Source organism: Dermacentor silvarum, chromosome 7, assembly GCF_013339745.2.
Source record: "Dermacentor silvarum isolate Dsil-2018 chromosome 7, BIME_Dsil_1.4, whole genome shotgun sequence".
Lineage (NCBI taxonomy): Eukaryota > Metazoa > Arthropoda > Arachnida > Ixodida > Ixodidae > Dermacentor > Dermacentor silvarum.
In genome coordinates, this window is record NC_051160.1 from 29798603 (window position 1) to 29826005 (window position 27403).

The following is a 27403-nucleotide window of genomic DNA, read 5'->3' on the forward strand; positions in this document are numbered from 1 at the left end:
CATTTTTCGGCGAAACTCTCGCGCGTTCTTCGGTTTTACAAGCTAAATGAAAATTCTAGTTGATGCTGATAGCTTCACGGTCGCCTCATTCAACACACCGCTGTTGACGTACTGAGGAAAGCGGCCGGGAGTACTCTGGAAAAAAAAAAAAAAAAAATGGAAAAACTGGGGCAGCCAATCGCAAACTGGCTCGGCAGCCGTCAGCGACACCCCGATTCGTTCATGTTTCTCGCGCTTGTGTTTATGTTGGTTTAGCGCAAGTGTCAGCGCGCACACGTTCGTCTCTTCCTGCGGCGCTACCACCATACTTCCAAGATGCAAATGCTCACAGGTGAATTGCACGCTTCGGCAGCGACCGCTTGCATTCGGCGCGGGCGTCCGCGAATTGCCGACGACGCGCCGGGCGCGCGACAAGTAGGGCGCGTTAGGCCTAGTCGACGCTCCGTAGTAAATAAAAAGCACGTTGCGAAACCTAAAAGATGGGAGGACCGAGCAGTTGGCTGGCTTCTGGCCTGTCGTGCAAACTCCCCGGGAATCGGCGAATGCGTGGCATCGCTCCACCACCCGTTCCGTTTGCATTTGCATTCGCCGCACATTTGTTTCGACTCCCAAGCCTTCGGGCATCTCTGATGCAGATATGCGTATGTTTCCCGCTGTCGTGTTGCAAAGGAATGTTGCACCAGTAATACGCGCACAGCCGATAATGTGACTACGCTTTCGCGGCGTGAATGCTGAGCTAGCTGATGCGCCAATGTTTTAAAGTCCGAGGTACGTCCCTCGACTTCACCCTGCATAATCTTTGTTGGTCGCAGTCCCCGTTGAGACGACCGTCTACCTCGGTGCGGTGGGTGTCATTTTGGTGATGCTCGGAGTGTTCTACCTCTACCTAAGCAAGAAGGTTTGCTTCACAACGATAGGAGGCCTTCCTTGCTGCGACTGGCTCCGTTTCATCGCGTGAACGTGAACGTGAGCGACAGGTGATCGCCAGGAACTTGGGTAAGACTTGCTGCGTTGCGCGGCCGAATTTGGCTTTGCCGCATTGCACTTGCGCATTGAGGCGTAGCTACACGTTAGCACCCTGTTGCACATGTTCTCAGTTACGTGCATTTTATCTGTTGAGTGCTGCAATCGTTAGCTTCGATAGCCAGATTAATCGGCCAGTATGTTTCGTTTATGCAGATGGTGATAAAAAAAAAGAAACTTTGTTGGTGAGCTGTTGAAAACGTGTCCTTTTCTTCTCTGCATGGAGTCCTTCCACGTAATTAACATTGCCCTGTATTATATTACATTCCGTTAGGAAAATTTTGTCTGTGCACACTAAAATTGTATTACTCTGTGTTAATATTTGCGCCGCTATGGAACGTAAATGCGAAACGTTAGTTTGAGTTGTTACATATATGGCTTTATGATTATTATTATTATTGTATTGCTGGGGTTGTGCACTCACGTGTGATACTTCAGTCTTGTGCAAAAGATAGTATAAATAATAATTTTGAAACACGTTGACTGAAGTGATATCTCATAGTTTCTCCTTTCCTACATGACTGATATATATTAGCTAGCACTGACAATAATTGTGACACTTATTAGAGAAGCCGAAGTGAAATCTGGACTGCCAGTGCATCTTTTTTCTCATTATTGCGCGCACAGGGGCAGCATATGCTTATGATGACGTTGAGTCATCAACAGACAGTGACGAAGAAGTAATACAACAACTCCACCATTCTGCCAGCCTGCAAGGGGGCTTTCTCAACAGTACATCATCTAGGAAAGTGTCAAGCATGGGCCACTCCACTGATCATGCACATGGTAATTAAGTCACACAAATTGTTATCACCGTCACAAGGAATGTTGTCTTGCAGTGTTTTAACTTACGATGTAAGCGAAGGAGTTCGGGGGGCAAGTGCCCCTTTTGCATTCCCCTGCCGACGCCCATGGACGAAAGAACACACATGGATTATGATACCTGCTTTTTCTTTCAAGCTTGAACTCTGTATACTCGTGAAGAAAAACAGACTAACCCACCTACAAGCTTTTTTTAAACTCATGCAAGCACAGCATTTGTTTTTCTTAACTGTTGCTCTGTAAAGCTGGTGTACAGTACTGTAGTAGAAGGATTAACCATCCTCATATTTGTGTAGGTGCAGGTATGTGCCTTACATCCTAGTTTTCCAGCGAACAGTTGTTAAGTGTTTGTTATTCACTTCTTGAGCTGCCTGTGATGTGTGCTAAATATGTAACTGATTTCGACGAGTGCTCCATTTTCGAGACCAGCCAAGTGCAGTGCACAGAATTGGGTAGGCTTGCACAATACTGGACACAATTGCACAGTATATTTGTGTGTTGAAGAGCTAGTCACTGTGTACGACTCTGTATGACTCTGTACGTACCTAGACGTGCACATCAAAGTGGTAGTACACTTTTTCTTTTCGTTGTTAGACCGGCCACGGTAGCCCATTGGCTATGGCATTTCACTGCTGAGCTTAAGTTCACGGGTTCAATGCTGGGCGCGATGGCCGCATTTCAGTGCGGGCAAAATGCAAAAACACTCATGTACTTAGATTATGGTGCATGCTAAAGAACGCTGGATGGTCAAAATTATTCTGGTGTCCCTCACTACGGCGTGCCTTATATTCAGATCGGCGGTTTTGCACATATAGACCCCCAAATTTAATTTTATTAATTTTTCGTTATTGATGCGTACTGCATGGACAAAACAGACATTATTTTAGACTATTTCAAACCATGGGGAAAGCTCACGCTGATACTTGCTTAATGATTGACAGAGATGGATCAAATCTGGCAGAGGGTATTTAATGTTTTTTTTTTTCTTTTTTTGGGAAGGTGTCAAAGTGGAAAAATGTGTACGGGTGTGAAGTGTGGGAAGCTGGTGATATGGTGGTGGAGTTACAGAGGGAATAGAGGAGCTTAGAAGAGCGTGTGTGTGTGTGTGTGTGTGTGTGTGTGTGTGTGTGTGTGTGTGTGTGTGTGTGTGTGTGTGTGTGTGTGTGTGTGTGTAGTGCAACTGACGGTAGTCTGCTCCGGACCATCGTCAGTTGCACTTTGCTCCTCGAAGAGAGAGTACTTGTGCGTGTGTCATATGAACTTCTGAACAACACTTTGCAACGTGGTGAACACTGTTTAAATCATGGAACAGGGACTTCAAAGAGGTGCGACGTAATGCTAACACATTTCTCTCAAGTTTACCACTAAATCGCCACTTAATTTTTCTTTTTTTTTTCAAGGCATTTCTTGCATTGCATCTTTGTTGCAGGCAATGGGCATCTGCCACAACCAGATTTAGTTTCCCTTGCGGAGAATGGACATGTCGTATCCACAGGGGCAGAGGCAGCGGAAGCAGCAGACACAAGCAGGGCTTCTTCTAAGGCAGCGCAGGGAAGTTCAACAGTTCGCACTGCTTTGCAGTATGAGAATGGTGCTTTTCTGAAGGCCGAAGACTCTCCACTTTCTCTGGCAGCATGTGGGGGAACCGATGTAAGTAATTTTATAACCTAACCTTTCCTCACCCAAGATAAAACACGAGGCTGTCCGAAAAAAGTGTTGCACGCAAAGACTACAGGCGAATATCACAATTTCCCACACGTGTGTTGTACAAACACTTCTCTTTTTTTTTTTTATTGTTTATATTGCGTGGTCTAGACACACATTATTTAGACTATTTCAGACCATGTGGCACAGCTTTCATTGCCACTTGGTTGATGACTGCCAGCAAATGCTTGCATCAGTCCAGCATTCACGATACCCAAGCTCTTCGTGAACTGGTGCACATGGTGCATATCGTAGTGTGCAGAATTCACATCTCCTTGAGACGTAAAATGGAAGGCAATTTTTATCACATTGTCTTTTGTGTTCACTCTCCAGTGCAAGGTGTGAAAAATGGTAAAGGGCAGACCGTTGTAGTGGTTGCAGCTGCAAGTGTGTCAGGGACTCCCTGTAGAACAGCCTGGTGTTTTCATACTTACAGAAAGCAGTGTGTGTGGGATGCATAACCTATGCTTTTTCATTCCATACTAATACTTTTGGCTTCGAATGAAGATTACAAGTTCTTGAGGTATTGACAATGAACTTAATTGGTTAATGAACTTTTTGTGTTAATGACTGACATATCAAAAAATCAGACATGAACTAGGTGCCCATTCACAGCCAAGAACAGTGCTTAATCTTATTTATAGTAGCAGTAGGGGTAGTTTGACGTCTTCTACTGCAGAGTAGAAATGATATGCAGACAGGACAGATTTTAGTAGAATGAAATGCTAGATATGCCAGTACTGCTGCTGTTCTATGCAAGATAGCGTTATGACAGGCAGGCGAGAGAGCAGGCAGTCTGTTATATTCAAAGTTTTTTTTACTATTCTAGATTTTAAAATAACTTCACCTTGCCCTTACATGTTTTTCTGCTCACCATATTGCTGACTTTCGTTGCATTATCATTACACGAGAACATAAATTTTTCACTGCTGTTTACAGGAGCCCATGCTGCTTGACTTGGCTGAAGAGGAACTGAGGTGCGTGGCCGAAGCTTCTGGTCTGCGTGGCCCTGGCCCTTCAGAGCAGACGACCCGTTGCGGTGCCCTTGAGCTCATGTTTGAGTACAATGAGTCAGCTCGCAAGGTCATGGTCACCGTCCTGAGAGCGCACGATCTGCCCAGTCGAGACCGTGGAGGAGCTAATAGCGTGCAAGTAAGTTTCGCTGCTTAAATAAAGAGTGTGCGAACATATTTGTGAGTGTATGGGCCCATGCAACCAAGAAATATGAGGTTGTTCTTGCTTTCATTTTTTTGTAGCAAGAGCTGCATACGTGCAATATATATGTATATATGTATGTATGTATATATATATATATATATATATATATATATATATATATATATAGTGTTATGAGCCAGTTGTCCGGCAGACAAAGAAGATGCTGAAGCATAGACCCGAAGAGAGGAGGAAGAGGTGAAACTGTGGTTTGCCATCTTTGTTGTTGTTGGCCAACATTTAGTCTCCTTGTACATAGTGTGAATAAACCCCCTTTTCTGTAAATCTCCCCGTAACATCTTGGTGGAGGTTCAACGAGTTCAACGAAGTTGTTGCTTAGTCGTGTCATTCTCATAAGGTCCAACTTTTTTTGCACAGTCCTTCCTCTTTTAGAGCACCGTATTGTCTCAATTATCTCTCACAGTTGCACCAATTTTTTCTTAGATAGCCCTTGACAAGCTGCCAAGTGATAGAGTGTGTAAAATTTTTCACCTATTGTTCAAACCAGGTGTCAAAATCTCAACGAGCCATGAAGTAATAAAGCAAAGCAGATGCTTTGGAATTGGTTGAGCTGAAAGTCAAAATTATGACTTCTGAATCCAGAGACTGATTGCTCGACTTGGCAACCAGTTCAGTTACTGCCAGCACGCACTTTAGAAGAGCTATACTTCTACCTGCAAAGCATTCCACATCACATGTCAGAACACAAACCATTACAATGATTAAAAGAGAGTGTAAGGCAACAAATACTTAAATTTTGCAGTAGCCACATCAGAAAGATAGTGGTCATGATGATATTAGGGAGTAATATATGTACCCACTAAATGTTGGGGGAGTAAGCGTACGAACAGTGATTTGTGTATACATTAATGTGAAAGAAGTATTTCATGCTCACACCTACTTCTGAGTACAAGATCAGCAGTCCTTTCTTTGATTCTTGGCTGTTTGAATGATACTTTGACCTTTATGTTAGTTATCATGTGCGAGCAGAACAGCCAGTCTTTAGATTCCGCCAAACGCTTCATATGTGCATGTCTAATATGACATAAGTTAAATAGTGCACTATACTTCGTCTTGTTGCAGTAATACTGTTAGACATGGACATAGTAGTAATTTCATTAGTGCTGTTATAATGTGAAAAAATTTCTCTATTTCTTGAAGGTGCGACTACTGCTGTTGCCCCATAAGAGGCAGAAATTCAGAACAAAAATTAAACAAGCAGGCGAGGATATGACCTTCAATGAAACCTTTGCCTTCACACGGATCAGCCCTGGTAAGGCATTTCGTGTCAGACTGGAGAACCATCCTTGAATGTGTGAATGTAGTATTTGCTGGAAAACAATATAGTATACCTATGTATATATATATATATATCAGAGTTGTTACACTTTATGTGTAGCTTATGCTAGGGCCTGTGCATTTCTTAATTGCAGTGGCGTAACCAAGAATTTAGAAGTGTGATGTGTCCTGTCATGAAAAAAAAGGGGGGATGTTGTTGCTAGTCGCTGGATTTACCTCTGCAGTGATGTATAAAACACATATTTAATAATGTTTGCTTTATTGACGGATTTGTTTACCTTTCTAGCTGCTTATATATAAGCACAATAGTAACAATGATAGGTTGTATAAGACTAGTTAGGTTCTGATCAGAGAAGCAAGGTTACTTTACATAGCCGTAACGAGGCACAAAATTAATAAAGACCTGCATGCACACATAACATATGGGCAGAAGCGCATCACAAACATGTAATTTCATCTTAACTTTGTGCCTTGTTCCAGCTATACAGCACAACTCAGCTTTATGAAGGATGGCAACAATTATGCAGGCTTTACTAACACAGCAGCAAACGAAGGCTTACTACTGCATTCCAGCAAGAATGCATGCTTGGAACACCCTGAATTTCACCATGATAATGCACAGATAAGCTAAGTGACAGCGCGCGCTTAATGACAGATTAGCATTGATAGTGTAGCAGTTAAAGCTAGTTCGTGCTAACCTAATTCTGCGTGCATGTTCACTTGGCTCGCAGAGGAAGTGAACACTATGGGTTTGCGCGTACGGTTGTACGGGTGCGAGCGCATGCGCCGAGAGCATCTGGTCGGGGAGACCGTGCTGCCTTTCCAGTGCTTGGCTCTCGACCAGCCTTCCACCATGTGGCTCATGCTGGAACCACGATCTAACCTGGCTGTAAGGCTCGCTGCTTCTCGTCCTTCAGATTGCACGTCCCCATTCCTAATTTGCATTGTGTTGCTGCAGCTGCGTCTCTTGCATTTGAATAACGGAATTCCTTCTGATGCTCTTTCCTGTCCTGGTCTTTTTTTCACTTGGTTTCGCATCCTAACACACCCTAACTAGAATTCCTTCTGTGATTTCGTATTTCCGAATAGCCAAAAGGATACAAGGGTTAAAAAGGGTGAAATGAAGATGACGACGGCTTTATGTACATAGACAAAACAAGTACTCTTGTATTTGCATCCTAACACAGCCTAACTAGAATTCCTTCCATGATTTCATATTTCCGAATAGCCAAAAAGATACAACGATTAAAAAGAGTGAAATGAAGATGAAGACAGCTTTATGTACATAGACAAGACATGTACTCTTGTCTTCGTCTATGCGCTTGTCTTGTCTACATGGTTCTAAACCTGTCTTCGTTTTCGTTCATTAATCTTTTCCGTGGATATGAACCAACTATATCAGCAAGGAGCAATCTTAAGATACAAAGGTGCTTGCTTGGCTTTGCATCCAAATTTAACAAAACTTGCGCACTCATGTTGACACACCAGTGAGCTAAAAACTTGCTGTGCTTTGGCTACACTGACACTGTCTGTCGTAACTATGCGTCATCATAATTATTGTCATCAGTTTTTTAATTGCGCTGCAGGACAAAGGCCTCTTGTAGACCAGTGTCAGCCAGCTTCCTCTGTAGCCTGCAAATTTTAAAAAATGTTTAACCTTATCACTGCAGCTAATCCTTTGCTGTGCTCACTTGCATTTCCCTTTCCTTGGCACCACCTTTACTTTACAAGACCATTGGATAAGAATACCGACTTGGGCGAGTTGGTCTAACTTCGTGGCGTGAGTTTTGCAACGCAAAGCACTGAAGTGCGGAAAGAAAAACAAAATTGAAGGGTTAGCGAAAGAAGGACAATAAATAAGTTCTCATGTTTGTCCTTCTTGCAATAACCCTTCCTTCTTTTTATTTTCTTTCCGCACTTCAGTGCATCGCGCTGCAAAAATCACACCATCTACTAGGCCACTCTACCTTGGCACTGCCAGCTTGTAAGTGTTCAACACAGGAAAATTAGTAATGTGGAAAGTTGGGCTAGTTGGTGATTAATCATCATACCGTATTGGTGGAGCAGCGCACTGACAAGGACAAGTCAGTGCGCTGCTCCAGTGTGTATTGTAGTGAGTGTCGTGTATTCTTGTGTCTCTACACTTTGTCCTTGTCAGTGCGCTGCTCCACCAATACCGTATGATGACAGGAAAATTAGTATTGTGAGGCCTTAAATAGTCCATCTTCCTCTTGTGTACAGTCAATCACAAAGTTTACGGACCACGAGATCTGAGAAAAAGCTAAATATCTCTGCCGCTTTGGTACGCAGCCTGGTATTCGGGTTTCCAGCCTGCACAATTAATGCAAAAAGCATAGCGTTGTATGATTGTACTGGCTATGGTCACAAACTGCTCGTAAATTTAATGCTTTTCAGATCCCACCGTCTGTAAATTTTTGTGGTTGACTGTACATGCATTATTCCTGCGTGCTATCATTTTCAGTAGCACGCAGTTCTTTTCTTTCTTTTTTTTTTTTTCGAACTAGCCGTATACTTCACTATTTCACTCTTGTCACAGCACTGGGATTCCAAGTGTGAAATTTCAAGCTTGGCCCGATCAGACTCGACGAGCTCGGCGCAATCGATGCAGCATGGAGGTCTGCCAGAACTGCTGCTAGGGCTTGCCTACAATGGCACGACTGGTCGCCTTGCTGTTGAGGTCATAAAGGGAAGCCACTTCCGCAACATCACCATGAACAGGGCCCCAGGTGTGCACTGCCTGCTTTCGCATGTTGAGTGTCCTGTTACATTCGTGGGTAACTTCTAAAAAACCAGGCAAACTTAAGGAGCCTTTGCAGAATGACAACCATATTTCCAGCAAAGCTGTTAGTGCACCTAGGACCCCCTCCACCAAACCCCCCCTAATTGAAAGAAGTTTGGTTATCGTAGCTTTGATAATATATCACACGATTATTTAATTCTCACATCTGTAACGTCACACACGTCACGCCTCTCTGTAACGTCACACCCTCATGACATTCCCCCCTTCCCTTCTTTTCGGCATGCAGCTGTTTCAGTTTCTCAAATAAGGGCGAATATTTTCAGATGTTGCACTTTTGGCATTGACACTCCAAGTGTCTATGATTTTGGATGTTTCTAGGTCACAACAACAGCTTTGCTGTAAAATGTTGAGCTTTACTGCAATTTTTGTATAACGTTATGTAAATGTTGCAGATATAAGAATGCTGGAAAAGTTAAATGCTAACTGCTGACTTCTATTTACTAAAAGCAGAATATACAAATCGCAATGTAGTTTCCAATTAATTTCATTCAATGCCCTATCGTTGTTATAGTAGCTGTATATGCAGTCAATTTACTCTACAGCAAAACCTTATTACACACAAATTGTGCATGTTTTTTTTAATTAATTAATTATTTATTTATTATTTTACAACTTCGTTCAACCAGTTGCTATGTGTTAGCATCCTTCATGGTCTTCTCATAAATGGCCCATGTGGAATTTGTGCTAACGTGTATCCTGTAATGCTCGCTTGTTTATTACTATAATTTATAATTTCCACTTTCAATTTTTTTTGCAGACACATTTGTTAAGCTTACGCTGATGTCTTCAAGCGGTCAGGAAATAACCCGAAGCAAGACGTCTGTTCGGCGAGGGCAGCCAAACCCTCTCTTCAAGGAAACATTTGTGTTCCAGGCATGTATTTTCCTGTCATGACTGGCTGGCTGTGTTACGCTATAATCTAGTGACAGCAGCGCATTTCTCTTATGAGCAGTCGACTGAGTTTTGCAAAAGACCACTGTGTCTCTGCAAGAATTAGTTGTATAGCTAGTCATCAGAAACTGTAGAGAAAGTTCATGTGAAAGCTCCCAACAAACACACAAAAAATTATGGCAACTTAAGCTACATAGGTAGAATATTGCTCATCTGTATTGCAACATAATGTAAGTGTTGATGTGAGCAGAGGCCTGGTAAGCCAGATAGGAATTACAAAATGATCAACAGGTGGCACAGCCATTTTCACATTCCTAGAGTTACTGTATATGCTCCCTACGGGAGCAGAGTTGCGCGTAGGTCCGCCATCTTGCCTGGCAAGCAACCAAACCTATGTGGTGAAGCCGAAACTCCGTTTTTGCAGGCGATATGCCCACCGTGTCGTCGGTCGACCATGGGCGCTTTTCCATCGCGTGTGGACCGCTTTTCCGTCTAATCGCAAACAAAGCGCATGGAAACAGCTCACTAGATAAAATAGTCAAGAAGAAAAAAGGCACTGCTGATTTTTAACGCGCGGCGTGAGATGGAGCGCGAATAATATTAGTTGTTTTTTGGACTTGTGCGTTAGCTGTGCACCTTCTCGGAACTTTCCGCTTTCCGAGCGATTGGTGCAGTTGGGAGCAGTGCACCCGGTCAATTAGAGAGGTTTAGCTTGTCCGGTTATCGGGTAAACGCAGGCGGACCGACCGTTGGGGCCTGTTGGCGGAACCGTAAACGTGAGCGGCCTGTATGGTGCTGCCATCTGGTGGCGCAGAGCGCAAACAGACAAAAACAGCTAATACGGCAGTAACCAAGTGTATTTTACTTCGCTGCTGACGTAAGTTTTCGGCAGCAACACAATTACGCCACTGCCGAAAATTTACACCAGCAGCGAAGTAGAAATCACTTGGTTACTGCAATATTAGCTGTTTTTGTCTGATTACGGTGGAATTTCGATGGAACTACGATTGAACACCTGTGAGATCTGCTGCGCACGTTGTGTTGTTCCGCAGCTGACATGCACGTAACAGCGAACGCCAAGATCGACCAGATTCGCTTTGAACTTGGCGAGCGTTAACTTGCGTCAATCCAGTTTGCTGCAGCGGCGGCGTCGGGAAATACAAGAAACTGGCCGGAGCATCAGCTTCTCCTCAGTGCACGGTTGCTTGGAACCCACGTGATGGCGTTCGGCCAATGGAGGCACGATCGGCGTTCATAAATCAGACGCGCAACTCTGCTACCTTTGGTAGCATATACAGTAACTCTACACATTCCCACACCAGCTCCCTCTGATGTCATAGGTTTTGATAGCATCTGATCAGGGCTGGTTGATTGCTTATCAACAAAAAAAAGACTGCAAATACATTCTAAAGTGAACGGGGACTCAACCTGGGATCATTTCGAGAAATTTTTCTGCATGAAAATATTGTGAAATCTCTGATGTCATATCAGTGTCATCAGTACCTTGTTTCTGGGTGTGAAATTGAAAAGCAGAAGTGTGGCGTTTGTTTTTCTCACTTGTAATCAAGTAATCAACTTTGTTTTTTTCCTCTCTCATGAGAAATGCAGAAGTGTTCTAAAAGCACACACTGCAAGTCTTTTGCAACCTTTAATATATGCACTGAAAGCATATGTATATATATATTTGGTAAACCTTATCTTGTTTACTTGTTTCAATTTACTGGAATTTTAAATGATCAGAGCTTGAGCTGTCATGACTTGTCTCTAATTGCATTATACTAAATAAGTCATGCATCGGTATCTGCAAAAATAATTTATAGTGCTTAAACCTTTATTTTCAAGTTGAGTTAGTTCAGAGGTCACAGAATCTTTTTCGTTAGAACTGCACAACTTGAGACAAAGGCAATTACGAGACGCAGACAGTCTCTATCTTTGTCTTAATTTGCCCTATTCAATGTTTTATATACTGTACTAAAGAGCCAAAATTACCACTTTCAAGTTGCAGAATCATCAACGAGACGTCTTGTGACATTTTGTCTTTTTTCTTCTCCTTCCTAGGTTGCCCTCTTTCAGTTGCCCGATGTGACGCTAATGGTTTCGGTTTACTACAAACGATCCATGAAGCGCAAAGACATGATTGGCTGGTTCTCACTAGGTCTTAACAGCTCTGGCGAAGAGGAACTATCTCACTGGAATGACATGCGCGAGAGCAAAGGAGAACAGGTACGATATCTTTCACACATGACATATGGTACAATATAAGCTTGACAAGCTTGCGAGATTTCATCATGAAAGGCACTGACAGACAAGAATAAAACAACACGGCTGCTCACTGAGGATTGATAGCCGTATTTAAAATGGAAGCTGATGAAACAAATTCTTGGACGTGTGTACATTAGGACAAAGTTTACGTGTGTATGTGTGCATTTTGTTGTTGTTTTTTCATTCCGGTTAGAGTGTTTAGCCACGAGGAAGCACTTTGGTTGCCTTTATTCATAGCTTTTCACACTCCTATATGCATAGCCAATCATATTTTGTCGGATAGGAAATCTGAGACGTAAATCTTGTTTTCGTTTATTGTGAAAATGAAGTTTGCTGTTGGAACACTGATGTTTATCTTCGAGTTATCTTAGCATGTTATGGCATCACCTTAGTATCATCTTGGTCGCCTTAGCTGGTGCTATTTTACTCATTCAAGAAATATTTCTTTCTGTGCATATGCGTGTTCCCTTATTCCTTTCTAACCCACGAGATGTGAACTCGCCACACAAGTTGCCAACTTTAGGAAGACCAGCTGTGTGAGACATGCATGAAATTGCAAGTGCATCTGCCACGATGGCCCAGTGGGCTATGGCTCACTTCTGCTGGCAGCAAGGTCGCGGGTTTGACTGCCGGCTGTGGCAACCACATTTTGACAGGGAGGGGGGGGGGGGAGCAAAATGCAAGAATGCTCATTTACTTGGATTTAGATGCACGTGAAAGAACCCATGGTGGTCAAAATTAATCCAGAACCCTCTACTACGGTGTCTCTCAAAGTTTCAGTGTTGCTTTGCGACATCAAACCCCACGGACCATTCTTGAACCGTGGCCCTATGCATCACACGCTTACACAGCGACGGGAACCTTACTACAGTTTATGAGATCAACTGGTCCCACTAAATCGATTGTAGGCGTTATGGCAGTGTTCGCACTTCTTGTGCCTTCCTCCCTCTCCCTTTTTTTAAAAATCTTCTAACTCCCTTTTCTCTGCAAACCGAATGTGCATCTAGTTGATGTGTCCACCTTTCATCCTCTTTTCCCTACCTTTTCTCTACCTTTACTACATTTCCCTATTTTTCTCCTCCTTCTCCCAAACCCTGCTAGTCAATCAATCAACATTACAGTGCATTAACCATTGCACTCTGCTTGTGTTCTCGCCAGATGTGCAGATGGCACGTGCTCCTCGACAGCTAGCAAGCTGAGCTCGTCCACAGGACGACTTCGCTTCCATGCCTGAAGAGAAGAACAAGTCTTGCAGAATCAGCTCAATGAGAACAAGAGAGAGCTGCTCGTGTGTCTGCCTCTGAGAAAACGGGAAGTGCATAATATCTTTGCTTGTTTTGAGGACAATGCATACTTTTCGCTGTTTCCTTCAGAAGAAGGCTGTTCCCTTCAGCTTTCCTCAGCTTGTTTTCTCAGTGCTTAGATGATGCAAACATCACAGCTCTAAGTGGGGCTTTGTTTTGCTCATTGATAGCTTGACAGAAATGGGAAATTTTGCACGAGCACTATAGTTCAAGCAACACCATTTTGTTGGCTTTGCTTACGAGTGCAAGTTTGGAGCTTTTCCAGAAGGTCTGGAATGTCGCACACCTTTGATATGAGCACTTGACTTGCATCAGGCATTGGAATGCATGTGGAATATATTGTTACCTCTTCTTATGCACTGAGCCAGGTGATATGTATCATATACAGTACTACCAACACCGTTGATGCTATCTTCTCACGTGGCAGCATACGAGAGCGCCCTGCGCTGTGGCATCAGCCTACTGATGCCTTTGCTCTTCAAACTAAACTGAGATATTGAAGCTACTCACAGAATATGTAAACACAATGTGTGTTCCCCTCCCATTTACTGTCTTTTTGACGCTGGCTGAAGATAATCCACAGCCAAAGCACTCTTTAGGGGAAAGACGCAAGTGTTCTGCTGCAAGTATACTCAAACATATCTGTGCTCAGAGAATGTGCAAACCTTTGAGGTGCACATAGTGCACATTTTGTATGTGTGAATGGAGTGATACACACTTTCTTTGAGGTTTGTATGCTACATGACCGGTCGCTGCTTGTGGACGGGCACTATAATCTTTGAGATATGTGTGAAGAATGTACTGATCGATGGTTCATACAGGTGTTTATTTCTTTGTTTATTTAATTACATATTCATTAATTTATTTAGTTTTTCTACATGTGTCCTTTGTTTGAATGTCGTAAGTTTCTATGTATCTTGCCGGTGTGCTTTGCAGTCAGATGGCCAGATTTGGTACTTTGTTTGAACCCATGTCTGGCTTCATGCTTTTCCTTCTCAGCGGGTGTTTGTTGTGGCACAGTTCCAATCTGTAGTTGTCGTGTTTGAAAAGCTTTTAGTATTTGGTATTGCTGACTTGTAGTTAAACAGGAGAGTTTCAGTATGAACTATATGTTATTAGAATACTAGAAGGAATGTTTCGCAGGGAGGTCTAGTTATAAAGACCAGAAATAGGTGATGCAGTTTATGTAAAAAAATGTAGCAAACAAAAAAATGAAAAAGAACAGATTGAAGTAAGCTGTCTGAAGACTCTTGTACGCAAATTCAACATCCTCTTCGGAGAGTGAGTGTAAGCTGTGGCACATTAAAAAGTTTTGATGTTTGGCTGCTTTGCGCTGCTTGCCGAGAAATCAGTTTTGTATGTGATCAGTCTTGAATAGCACATCCCGCATAGTTTCTATTGTGATACCTTTAGCTGGCCCCATAACCTTGCACTTTCTAGGCATTCAGTGCTCCAAATACATACGTGTATGTGTGCGTGTGTGAATAATTGCCAGGGCTGCCAACTTGGGGGAAATCTTTAATATTTAGCCAGCTTTCATAGAATGCCAAGTGAAAAATGTGGACATTTTTTACTATGAGGGAATTTCTAGCTTCCTGGATTTTGCGAGCTTCAAAGTTATAAATTTATATTTTCTGAGGAATACTGTTGATTCATGCACACGGGTACATACGATTTTGTCTTTGAGTAATTTAGTCATCAAGTTCAGAAAAGTGTCTTGGTGCGTTGCAGTACTTGTCATTGCAGCATATCTGAGAACTTATAATCACGATTCAACTGCAACTCTGAATCTACCTGGCAATCTTGCCCTTTGCACCAATAGACATTTTCCTAGGCAGATTTGGCTGTAACAACTGTAAGTTCACTTTAGGACAATAAGAATGTAAATATGAAAGCTCTTAATGCCACTTAATTTAGCAATAACTTAAGAGACAGAGCAAAAGGATGGAACACTCCTGTCACATTGTTTGTAACGTTTATTTTGTGGGGTAGGCAGCCCTGGTATGCATTGTCTCTTGTGTGTCTAAACATCTTCGGTCTCCAAGCACAGTTCTCAAAAGTCTGGGAAATGTGCCGGCCGAGGACACAGTACCTTTGTCTCGCCTTGGGCCGAGATGCTCAGCATTGATGCTGGTGGTCGTCCCTATGGGAGTGTGGAAGCCTTTCTTTTTTGCCTGTTGTCCCACTGTTGGGTCTTTTACGAACACACATTTCTATATTTTGCAAGCATGTTGGCAGCCAAGTCTGCTTTGATTCTTTCGAGCTTGAGCACTGCCTTCACAACACCCCAAGAAGCAAAATGAGCTCAGTGTTGAGTTGACCCAATGTGCATTGATTGACTGACCAAAAGTGCTCTGCCCAGCCATGCTGGAAATGGTTTGGATGGTCTTTAGAAATGAAATGTAGCATGATGCGGCTCACTGTTGACTTCCCGATGTCGGCTCGATGTGTGCAGCGGCTGAATTGGCAGATGTTGGCCCAGTGATGATAAGCTTTCTCGAATATGATTGGTATGACATAAAAACATTGCGTTAGCCTAGCCTTTTCCTTTTTTTTTAAGCCAGCCTCCAACAAACCTCTAGAATACTCGACTGGTTGTTCCACAGTGCTTTGACAGTGTTCTGATGGTCCTGTAAAACAACAATGAAGCTATATTACATGGAAGCTTTAGTAGCATTGTTCTGGCCTTGCTGACACAAGGCTTAGCTGCTTCATTAAATGGCCATTGAAGCTTTGTAGGAGTGAATATAGAAAACAATGAATCAAAGATGTCATTAGATGCAGGAGATTTTGGATCGATGTGCAACTAAACTTGATTTACCAGCTATGTTGGCTTGCAGTGGGAGAACAATGAACTTCCAATGATTATAGTCAGCCATGTGCACTTGGGGTGCTGCAAGACTCTGATGCACGAGGGTAGTTGTGATGCACGTGCAGAAGTGTTAAGGTAGAGCTCAAGTTTAAAGTGGTTCATATTGAACTAACAATTAAGTGTTGAACCATGTTTTGTTGTGTGTTGTGCCATATCCCGTCTGATATATTGTGTAGACACGTCATGTATCAGCGGGTAGTTTGGTGCAGCAGATTCCCTGACATAATTGAGAGTCACAGCATTCCCTAATATGCATGCTGTTGATGTTGAGAAATGCATAATAAGCACAGTGGCCCCCCAAGACCTCAATGTTGTTAACCTTGTTTGTTTCTGGCAGTCGCAGCAGAGCCTTAAGTTAGCTATAAACCTGCTGCTGACTGGCTGTTGACTGGCTGTTGACTGGCTGTTGACTGGCTGTTGACTGGCTGTTGACTGTAAGACCTGCAGTAGGTGTAGCAATCTTGGTGTTTCCACCGACATCTAATTTTGTGAAAAGAATGACTTTCACCCGTTACAAAGTACCCTTCTTGGCAGTGTTGTGCCCTGTCATTGCATCTTAATAAGCATTAATTGCAGTCCTTCATTAACAGTTTCTAGCCACATCGAGGCATTCACCAGTAAGGTGCAAGATGGATTCAGAGCAAAATTTTAGGAAGCTTAGTCTTTGATTTGTGCACTTGTAAAAACTGTTGCACAGTTTTTCATTTGAGCTGCGGAAAACTTGATGAGTGTTTAATTTTACGTTTCTGGCAGTGCCAAAGAAAGTGTGTTTATTGCCGAGGAATGTTACAGAATATGCAGCAACTGCTCTTCAGGCATTTTTGAAGTGAAGTGCTGCAGTTTCTTAGCTACAGTTTTTAAAACACTGTTCACTATGAACAGCCTGGACAAATTGAAGGTAACATTGCTTCTGGTACCACATGTGGCAATCTCTTGTTCCCTGGTTGCACCATTACTCAGGTTAAGAGTGCCACATTGCTACCGCTGTTTCCAGTGCTGTTGTCACCGAAGCAGCAGCTTTGCATGAATCTGTTAAGAAGTGCCAAGTTAGGTTTGTGTGGGAAGAATCCATACACTGAGAAAAAATGTGGAAGAAAGTTTGCATTAGCAGTGCATAACCACAATACGTATTACTGGCACAGAGCCAAGATATTTCCATCTTATGTGGATACCATTCAAGGCGAAAACTTTTTGACAGGTTCAAGCTTAAGCTTGCATCAACTGGTACTTGGCCATGGTACCAGTTGATGATCATGGTACCAGCACATTGTTCTACCTGGTTAGCATTTGATTTAAAGTGATTCCTGTTTGTCAAATTCCTGCTGCTCTGCATTTGGTTTCAACTGGCAAACGTTTGCATTCAAAATAGTATATGTAACTAAGTTATACTGTGTAGGAAATGATATTTCAGAAACCAGCGCAATTCGTTCATCTCCACTGGTTATCTTTAGGGTTCAGTAGACAACCAGCCCACTGTGTGAATGATTAACTGGCACCAATTCCAGCCAGTCCCAGCATCAAACGATCACACCACTCTGGCATCACTCAGTTGTACAAGGTCGTTGCTACCAACCTTGTACCAACTGGCACCAGCCATCATGTTTGTACCTATGTGGTACCAATTATTTGTTTTCTTGAAACCACTTAAACTGGAAGTTGTGCAAATTGACTGGCAAGATTTCTGCGTGGGAAAAAAAGTTGAGGCAATTGAGTATCCTTAATCAATGTGTTCCTTAATCCTTACAAGTTGATGCAATTGAGTATCCTTAATCAATGTGTTCATTGCATAGTGGTAAAGCATATAACAAGCTGCTTGAGAGTTCACAGAACATCTGGTGACTTATGTGCTGTGTTAAGACTCTCTTGCGACTTATGATTTGTACGTGCTGACAAACATATGCTGCTTGTTAACCAAGTGAAAGTTTGTCGAGCTCCTTGAGCATAGTTTGCAGTGCAGCTTGCGCAGTAAATATGAGATGTGATAGCTTGTATGCTTCTTCTGTCCCTGGAAACATTCACAAGACTTCTTCTTGTTGAACTCGCATTTGCAATGCTCAAAGGCAATGTAAAAGGGGTACAGGGGGCAATCAAGCAGCGTTGTATGTTTGTATGTCTTGTCGTTTCACCAAGCAAGCTCGGCAGAAGTGCATAGTGTGGAGGAAGATCAACTTGCACATTGAGCCGTCGAATAATTCACCCTTGCCCTGCCATTTACAGCTGAACCTCGTTATTGTGAAGTCACATCCTACACAAAAATACCTTCATTATGTCCAACATTCATTATAAGCATTAATTCGTTACATGCTGATGAGGACGAAAAACCTTTTTTTATATTTACATCGTTATATCCGGTAATTTGTTACATCCGATAATTCGTTGTATCTGTGTTCGTTATATCGAGGTTCGGCTGTACTCCCGGTTAACTCTGTTGGTAAAGCAACTGTGCCGGGGATGTGGTGCTGCTGGGTTCAGTCCCCAGAGCAGGGTGACTTAATCTTCAACTGCGAGTTTTCCAAGAAATCTGCATGAGTTCTCTTCGTGGTGTCGTACGACTCTCGGGTGAATGCCCACTTCGCATTCATCACCTCTTTGTGAGCTGAGCGTACAGGTGCTTCAAGTGTCATTTCACCTCAGAGGCAGCAATGCTGGGTTTCATCCTTCGTGGCGAAGGAGAAACCCACCCGGGTAAAGTGAGACCACGTTTTATTGACATGTATATCGCGTTTGCAGCGTGTGATATTTTCCTTTGTCACTCGTAATTCTTCGTGGTTGTAACCTCACCGGCATGTATTTGTGATCATCTGCACTGCACATTCGGTCTTCTTTTTCTCTGTACTGCACCGTCGTGAAAAGTAATGCCGTGTGAATCTCACAAAATCTAGAATGACACCCGTGATGTTTTATTTGGCAGTTCGTTAAAACAGCACACAAACAATGCGTGATCTAGTTATTGAACTGTCTAATTTTGTGTGAACTGAATGGTTTATATTTATTAAAGAGCTCACATGACTGATGTATTTAGTTTGCATATGTCAGTTGTGAGCTTGCAAGAATCAACTGTGAAAAAAAAATTTTTTTAAGTTGAATCTGCTTTGTTTGTGTTTGGTCCTTGCAGAATGTTTCTTTTGACTAAGGGGTCCTAACAGGCTTGGCATCCTGAATATCCAGCATACATTTTCTCATCATCGACAGTGCCAATCCAGCTTGTTGCCCCGTCAATGTCGCTGTTTTGTCGTGACACACAAGTCGCAGCAGGTGCCGTTAGTTGGACGAACCTCTGCATTAACTGGAGCATGGGGACAACTCAGTTTGGCGCATTCACTTGCCATGTAATGAGAATTAGAAAGAAAACAGCGTCGCTGTGATGTGGGACGTCAAAATGCTTCTGCGTATAAGAGTGCATCAATTATGCACGAATAAGGATGAGGACAAGTTGTCGGCATCGGGCGAAGGAGAGAAGGGAGTGAAGTGCCTCTGCAGCAGCACTGATGAGAATATTGTTGCTTTAAAGGGATAATAGAGAGAAAAATAAGTTGAACGGTAATAGTAAAGCATGTTTTTACAATGCCAAAAAAAAGCTACTCTTACTGTGAGAAGTGGCTTGATGAACCAGCAAAGATGCAAAAATGAAACACATGTGATGATGCTGCCTTGAGCTTCTCATTAGCTCACCTTGATGTCATTGATTCAGACGGCATTCTGCCCTTGTCAACCTAATTATTTATTAGTAAAGATAGGCTACATTGTATTCTAAAGGAGCCAGACTGAACTTAAGTTTTGAGAACATTTACGGTGCGACAACAGCCCAGTTATGAAAAAAAAACTTTGACATCGTTTGATATGACACTGACATTAAGGCACTGAGATTTTGGTACAAACTTTGACACAAAATTAAAGTTCAAACTTTATTGGATTTTCTAATAATCAAACTCCTAATGAATGTGAAATTAACTAAAATAGAGTTTTTAATAAATACTTTATTGGTCTAAACTGATTCTAGTGTTCGTTTAAATGTTTGTCACTTGTGTGGACACTCGCATGTTGTGTGCATGGAACCAAGCCTGCTTAGTACACCTTGGAAGAATTGCTGTATGGCTACATTCTCCAAGAACGTTACCGGATTTATTATTTGTGACTGTTTGGCAAGTGCAGATGTAACTTTTTTGTGGTTCAGCACCCTAATTATTGAAAATGTGTTCTGTTGGCTAAAAATAATGTTATATCTGCACACCCATACTAGTGTGAAGAAAACATTTGCCAAGTTTATCGAACTCTGAACCCAAAGCAATGTGGCAAAGCTGTCGTTATGGATCACTTGTGTAGTAAATGTGATTGTTACAGGGCGATTTTTTTTAAAGAAAGAAATTGCCTTTGTACATGTGCATATATTACAGTTCCCACAAATTGTTGACTGTTGCTTATGGACAAATCATTCTGTTAGAGCCTCCTTTCTTTGTTGCACATTAAATAATGTTTGAAAAGATAATGTCTGGCCTGCAATTCTTTTATCTTCCGGCAAGAGGTGCTCTCCATAATATAAAATTGAACCTCAAAAACAAGCATGGATATAATGAAGTAAGTCTAAAATTCTCTCGCCAATATTAGTGTTTATGTTTATAAAAAATATAGAATGTAATTAAAGTATTTTTGTGCTGGATGCAACTTTGCAATAACAATGTTTGGTTGCATTTATCATTAAAACCAACACAAATCCCACTTCTAGTAAGTTTGTCAGTGTTTACTTGTGAATCATGACGCGCCTGTTCAAAGGACAGTATATACCAGGTGCGCTACGTATTTGAGGACATAATTACGAGTTCAAGAATAGCATCAATATTTCAGACAAGATTTGGCATACTCGTTCCAAATATTTTTCAGTATTTCTTTTGCTGATTGTCTATTCAGACTGTTAAATAAAATCATCTTCAGCCTCAGTTATTGACTGAATTCGGCTTCAATAAAATCTGTACACTCTGCTTAGATAGTGCATGTTGACGTTAGGAAATGCTTCCCCAGCAGAAGGCTTTTGCAAGTGTTTATCATTGTGTGACTGTTCGCTAGTCTTTCTCTCACTGGCACCCGCCATGCACAGTGGCGCACAGGTTTAGGTATTTGGAACTAGGACACCATATTGAGGGAGAAGTGGCCGCTGAAATTCGGAACAAGACCTTGTTGGGTGGTGTATAGGCACTGTGAGCGAGAGCAAAGCCATAACTTGGGAGTGACTGCCTAATTCGATTGTGCACAGGAAGCTTGATTTTTGATTCCGCCACCTGAACTCATCTTCAGTGGCCATACTCGACTTTTCAGGGTTCTCACTCAGAATGACCTCCTACGTGCTGGAGATATTCAACCGTCTGAATAACACCTGACCACTGGCAGCGCCTAATGGTCTTTGTCACAAAGGATAATTGGCCACGAGATCTTGTCTCGCTCATGAAACCTAGCATTTCACAACATATCCAGAAGTTGGTGATCTCCAAGTCGCCGTGGTCGGCGTGCAAGGCGACGAGGGGAATATATACAGGGCTTCACCTCCAGCGTCAGTCTGAAAGCTGATACCCTGGAATAAATGTGCTAGATGGGTGACTGAGAGGTTGATGTGAACGATATTAAGCACCTAGACAGATACAATGAGAATGTCAATGTCTACGGCGATTCAAAGCCATGCCCTCAGATACCTCGCGCACCCGGTATGTGATGTGGCCAAATGATAATTGCTTACAGCTCTACGATCGACTACGATCTCCACGAGCTCTACAATTGTGAACAGTAATTAATTAGTTGCACCAGTGTACTAAGCTCAAGTAATAAACTCTATTTTTAAAAATATGATGTGCAGGGACACATCAGTCCAGGAGCTTGCTGGCTGTCAGCCCCAATGCAGCATCAGGATTGTTTGGCCATCTTGTGTGGTGGCTGCAGTTGGCTGTTGTCAGCCGAGTACTCTGTGGTTTAGGTTAGGTTAGATTTGGCTAGGAGCCGTTGGGAAAGTGCTGGTGGAGGACAGGGGGTGCAGTTCCGCAGTATGTGTGGTGTATATGGGTGGCTGTCACCGACCCCATACTGCAGTGGCTGTGTAGTTCACGGCTGAACTGATTAGAAAACTTGCATGCAGTGCGAACAGTATACGGAAATTACACTGATTTTACAAGTATCCTGGCATATACCTCGTGTGTGTCAGTTTAATGCAGTGTATGAGTAAATGTGTCCTACTGGTACATATTGTTTTTGCAGTTAAGTTCATGTCAGCAGCCTCCATGACACCATCCAGCCATCTGATTCCCAGGTGCCGCCATCTGCACTCCTTGAATTCAGTCTTGTGGTTTTCCTATCATCACTGTACGTGTTCAATATATGTCAGGGGGCAATTATAATATACTCTTTAACAGCAAAGCTGTGTATAGGAGACTTTCACAACATTTTTCATGAGCCGATGGGGTGTATGTCAACCAGACAACCGTTGGGCAGCGCAGTCTGTATCGCAGTCCTGAAGCCGCTGAATGACCAGGCCGCTGGTGCAGGGATTGTGCCATGGTGCAGCATATAATAGGTGTCCCACGTAACTTGTGCCAAAACTTTAAAATCTGCAAGTGGCCACATAGCAGGACAGAACCAAGGTAATGTTGTTTGCCGTTGCTTGTGGCAAGTTAGTCCATCATTTGTATTTTGCCTAAATGTGTAATTAGTTATTATTAATCACTCATCTAGCTGGTCAAAAATTATATTCAGAGCAACAGTGTCAATGAGAAAATTGTAGATCATGCTGAAAAATTCCTGATCTAGCGTTCTGTTGCTCAACACGCGCTCTATAAAAAAAAAAAAAAAAAAAACCTATAAAAAAAAGCCTGAAAAAAGAAAGCCCGCGAAATACGAAAAAGTTTGAATACGAATAATATTTGCGCAGTTGATTCACTCTAAAATAGTTGCAAAAAAGTAATAAAGCCTTAGGTGAAGTTACGCTCCTGTAATCACCGTGCCCGAATGCACTTTAAGGAATAACGATCACTCAGCATCTAAACGCGCAATTAAAAAAAAAAAAAAAAGCGATCCTTCGTAATCTCGAGAAGACGGTGCTGAAATAGCCAACAAAATCTGCTACTCATAAGATATGCAAGTTTTGAACTAAAAGATGTCTGCAAATCAAGCACAAATTGATTATAAGTATATTTAAATTTCTTTTCTATGCAGAATTACTCGCAAAACATTAGGCATATGCGATGCTCCACTGGCACTAAATGGCAGCCTGCATTTTCTGCCTTATATAAGACGCAAGCACGTGTTGAGAGGTGTGTTGAAGTTCAAGCTCCCTTCGCGCACTCCGACGATGCGCAGCGCTTCATTATGGTGCTGTGCACGCTTGCATGTGTGCAATAACATAGCCCAACCCCTTCCCCCATGCATGTGGCCCATGCGTATTAAGTGGGGCGGGGGTACAACTTTTTTTTTTTGGTGGAACGGGCGGTACGTGGCTGAGCAATGTATCCTTTGGTGCCTGATTTTATTTTGCTAGTGCTTGTGTCTCAACATCTCGAAAATAAAGCAGTGGAAAAGTCCACGGGACATTTTTTTTTTTTTTTTTGTGTGCGCTTTCATGGTAAAGCAGGCAATGGTTGCAATGGTTAGAGCTGCGTCGGAGCCAGTCGGAGCTTCGTAAACGTGCTTAGAAACTCAACGTAAATTCGGTTCCATAAGACACAGGATGCTTCGCGGATCACTTAATTCACAAACTTTCATCTCATCCGCACGATAAATGAGCATAACCAAACATCCTTTGCAAACTCCGACCCTTTGGGTTATGTCACTGCTACTGACATCATGACCGTCAAAATTAACATTTGTACTGTTTTTATTTTGACGTGCTCATTCGCGACGGAAATCGTGGATGTTGCGCCGGTTGGTCCTTTATTTTGAATTGGAAGGCGAGTTAAATAATGAGCTCTCAGTAGTGTTGAAGGCGTCGAGAGCCAGGGGTTTCAACAGCGACGTGCGTCTGAGTGGTCTGAGTGCGCCGGTGAACTATGGCTGTCGTGATCGAAACGACCCTGGGCGACCTGACGGTCGATCTCTACACGACGGAGCGACCGCGGACGTGCCTCAACTTTCTGAAGCTATGCAAGCTCAAGTACTACAACCTCGGCCTCTTCCACAGAGTCGAGCAAAACTTCATCGCCCAAGCTGGCGACCCGAGCGGCACCGGCCGCGGCGGTGAGTCCATGTTCGCCAAGCTGTACGGCGACCAAGCACGCTACTTCGAGATGGAAAAGAAACCACGCCTGAAGCACCTCAAGCTGGGAACGCTGTCGATGGTGGGCAGCGACGATGGCCTCCACGGATCGCAGTTTATCATCACGTTGGGAGAGAACTTGGACTCTCTCGACGGCCAGCACAGCGTCTTCGGCTGCGTTGCCGAGGGCTTCGAGACGCTCGAGCGAATCAACGCGGCAGTGTGCGACGGCGAAGGCAGACCTTACCAGGACATACGCATCTGCCACACAGTGATCCTGCACGACCCGTTTGACGACCCGGAGGGTCTCGAGCTCCCCGACGCGTCGCCCGAGCCGACGCTGGAGATGCTTCGGAGCGACCGGATCGGAGCGCACGAGGTGGTCGACGACACACAGGGGCGCAGCATGGAGGAGATCGAGGAAGAGATCAAGACCAAGGAAGCCCGCGCACGAGCCACGGTGCTGGAGATGATCGGCGACCTGCCGGACGTCGAAGCCGCGCCGCCGGAGAACGTGCTCTTCGTCTGCAAGCTGAACCCGGTGACGACGGACGAGGACCTGGAGATCATCTTCAGCCGCTTCGGCCCCGTCAAGAGCTGCGAGGTCATACGCGACCGCAAGACAGGCGACTCCCTGCAGTACGCCTTCATCGAGTTCGAGCAGCGGGAGCACTGCGAGAACGCGTACTTCAAGATGGACAACGTGCTCATAGACGACCGGCGCATCCACGTCGACTTCAGCCAGTCGGTGGCGAAGCTGCGCTGGAAAGGAAAAGGTCGAGGGGTGGAGTACATCAATGACGGGCGGGATGGTAAGAGAGCCAAAGGTGCTCGTTACGAACTGAAAGATACGGTACGACGTGGTGGTGCCGGGGGTCAGTATGATTTGGTGTGGAGTGACAGTGAGGAAGATGGGGAAGGTGCCAAGCAAAAGGAACGAAGCGAGCGTAGCCAGAAGGACGGAAAGAAAGAAAGCCATAAGGATAGGCACAGGGATGGCCAGAAGGATAGCCGTAGTGATGGACACAGGGATAGCCGCAGAGATGGACACAAGGATAGCCGCAGTGATGGACACAAGGATAGCCGCAGTGATGGACACAAGGATAGCCGCAGTGATGGCCACAGGGTCAACAGGCACGGTGATGGCCATAGAGAAAGACACGGCGACAGTTATAGAAGCAGTCACAGAGACCACGAAAGGAAAGGTCACAGGGATGAGTATCGGGAAAGGAGTCGCGAGAGAGACCACAGAGATGAACGGAGAGAGGACAGGAGCCACAAGCGTTCTCACGATCACCAGTCATCCTCATCTCGCCATGGGTCTGACAGCAGGAGTCGAAGTAAACGTATGCATCAGGATCGTTGAGCAGCGTTACACGCTCCGACACTTTCCATGTGTAATATACTCATTGCAGTCGCATTTCTCAATCTTCATTGTGAGTACAATTGTACAAACTTTGACTGTCCTCTGCTGAAGCTTTGTGGGATTGTTGAGCTCTCATTACACATTTGAATAAATCTTGTTGAAATTTATTCACTATTTGTGATAATTAAAGTGGCACCTTTAGTATAAGAATTGATTAATGGAGGGCGAACAAGGTAAGCCTGGAGCCAGCATTTTGACAAGAAGACTTGTCTTTTTGTCAAAGACAGCCCCCTTGTCAGAACGCTGGCGCCAGACTACGGCTTCCCTTGTTCACCCACTGTCGAACAATTCAACTCTTCATCTTCCTGCGATCTGTTTGTCTTGTTTGCAGTACAAGGTCATTAACAAAATGCACAGAGCTTTGGTACCTTAATACTTTGTGTAACTATACTTCGTTTCTCACATAACAGGGAATGCTACGAAGGCAATGCAACTAGTGCGGTCACAGAAATGTATTGCTCTACATGTTTCATAGTGAACAAGCCTTTAATATGCAATGTCTTATACGGAATAAGTTCTTGTTATATTAGAACTATAACATATGGAGTTGTTACTTTGAATCACATTATTTGTTTACCTTTAGGTGATGCACTACGTTTTGGCCGTGAATGTGCTGTGAAAGCTCTGCAGTGGATGCAGTCATACAAATGTGTTGCTCCACTCGTCGTCCCAGTGGTTAGTAGGTTTCAAATGTTGTGATTACAGCACATGAAAGCAACATTGCACCAGATGACTTCGCACATTCCGATCTCTTACTGTCATCTAGGTCTGCGATGTCTTTTGTGACAAGTGTGTCAAAAACAGTGTGACTACAACATATCAAGTCAACCTTTTGCCAAATTACGTAGCACATTTCAATTTCTCAGCGTCAAGTAGCGAGCTCCGTTTATTTGGTTGTGAACGCAGATGGTGTGAAAAAGTGCGCTAGCCTCTGCAGCATTTCCTGCTTTGTGTGAAACGGACTAGTAACTAAAGCTTTGATGTGTAGGATGGATGCTTTTTAACAAGCAGAGTCTGTCAGCTCATTGCATGGTCAAGCAGTAGAAAGCGCACCATGTTGAGTTCTTTACTGCTGTTTCCTTTTTTTTTTTTTAATGAACTTGTGGAGTGAAAGGACTGCACTGGGCAGGAAGAGCAGTGGCAGACTTTATTATGTATAGAAAATTTATAATCAATTTCGCCTAAGTAAAATGTTAGTGAAGTTGGGCTTTAAAGGGAATCTTTACCTCTGGTCCATTTATACATGTGCTCACAAATGCTCCCATTAGACAATCGCTTAACCGATTCAAAAGAGTATTATTGGGTTTAAGAGAGACAGCTGAATTCTACAGATTGTGGGAATTAAGGAGAATTTTGATTTAGGGCCTCATCACTTTTACAAATATTGCAGGAAATTAGTAAGTTAAAAAAAAATTGAAGCACTAAGTTTAAAAACTCTGCACCAGAGGCAGATTTCGCAGTTCTGTAAACTGCATTTGTTAGAGCATCTCAAGCGGACAAATGTGATCTAAAAGTTTAAAGCTTACATGAAATTGCT

General features: G+C 43.3%; 2 protein-coding genes across 2 annotated transcripts; both read left to right on the forward strand.

Moving 5' to 3' along the window:
* Positions 1 to 20699, forward strand: LOC119457846 (synaptotagmin-14-like). Its single transcript, XM_037719601.2, is given in 12 exon segments — positions 1 to 331; positions 813 to 937; positions 939 to 996; positions 1651 to 1809; positions 3275 to 3495; positions 4489 to 4701; positions 5926 to 6037; positions 6795 to 6952; positions 8621 to 8810; positions 9642 to 9757; positions 11834 to 11998; positions 13196 to 20699. Coding segments are annotated over 12 exon segments (1566 nt in total). The 5' UTR covers positions 1 to 315; the 3' UTR covers positions 13229 to 20699.
* A 3193-nt stretch (positions 20700 to 23892) lies between these two features.
* Positions 23893 to 25973, forward strand: LOC119457849 (peptidyl-prolyl cis-trans isomerase sig-7). Its single transcript, XM_037719602.2, has one exon. It carries the CDS (start codon positions 24235 to 24237, stop codon positions 25804 to 25806), a length of 1572 nt encoding a protein of 523 aa, XP_037575530.1. The 5' UTR covers positions 23893 to 24234; the 3' UTR covers positions 25807 to 25973.
* The last annotated feature ends 1430 nt before the right edge of the window (positions 25974 to 27403 follow it).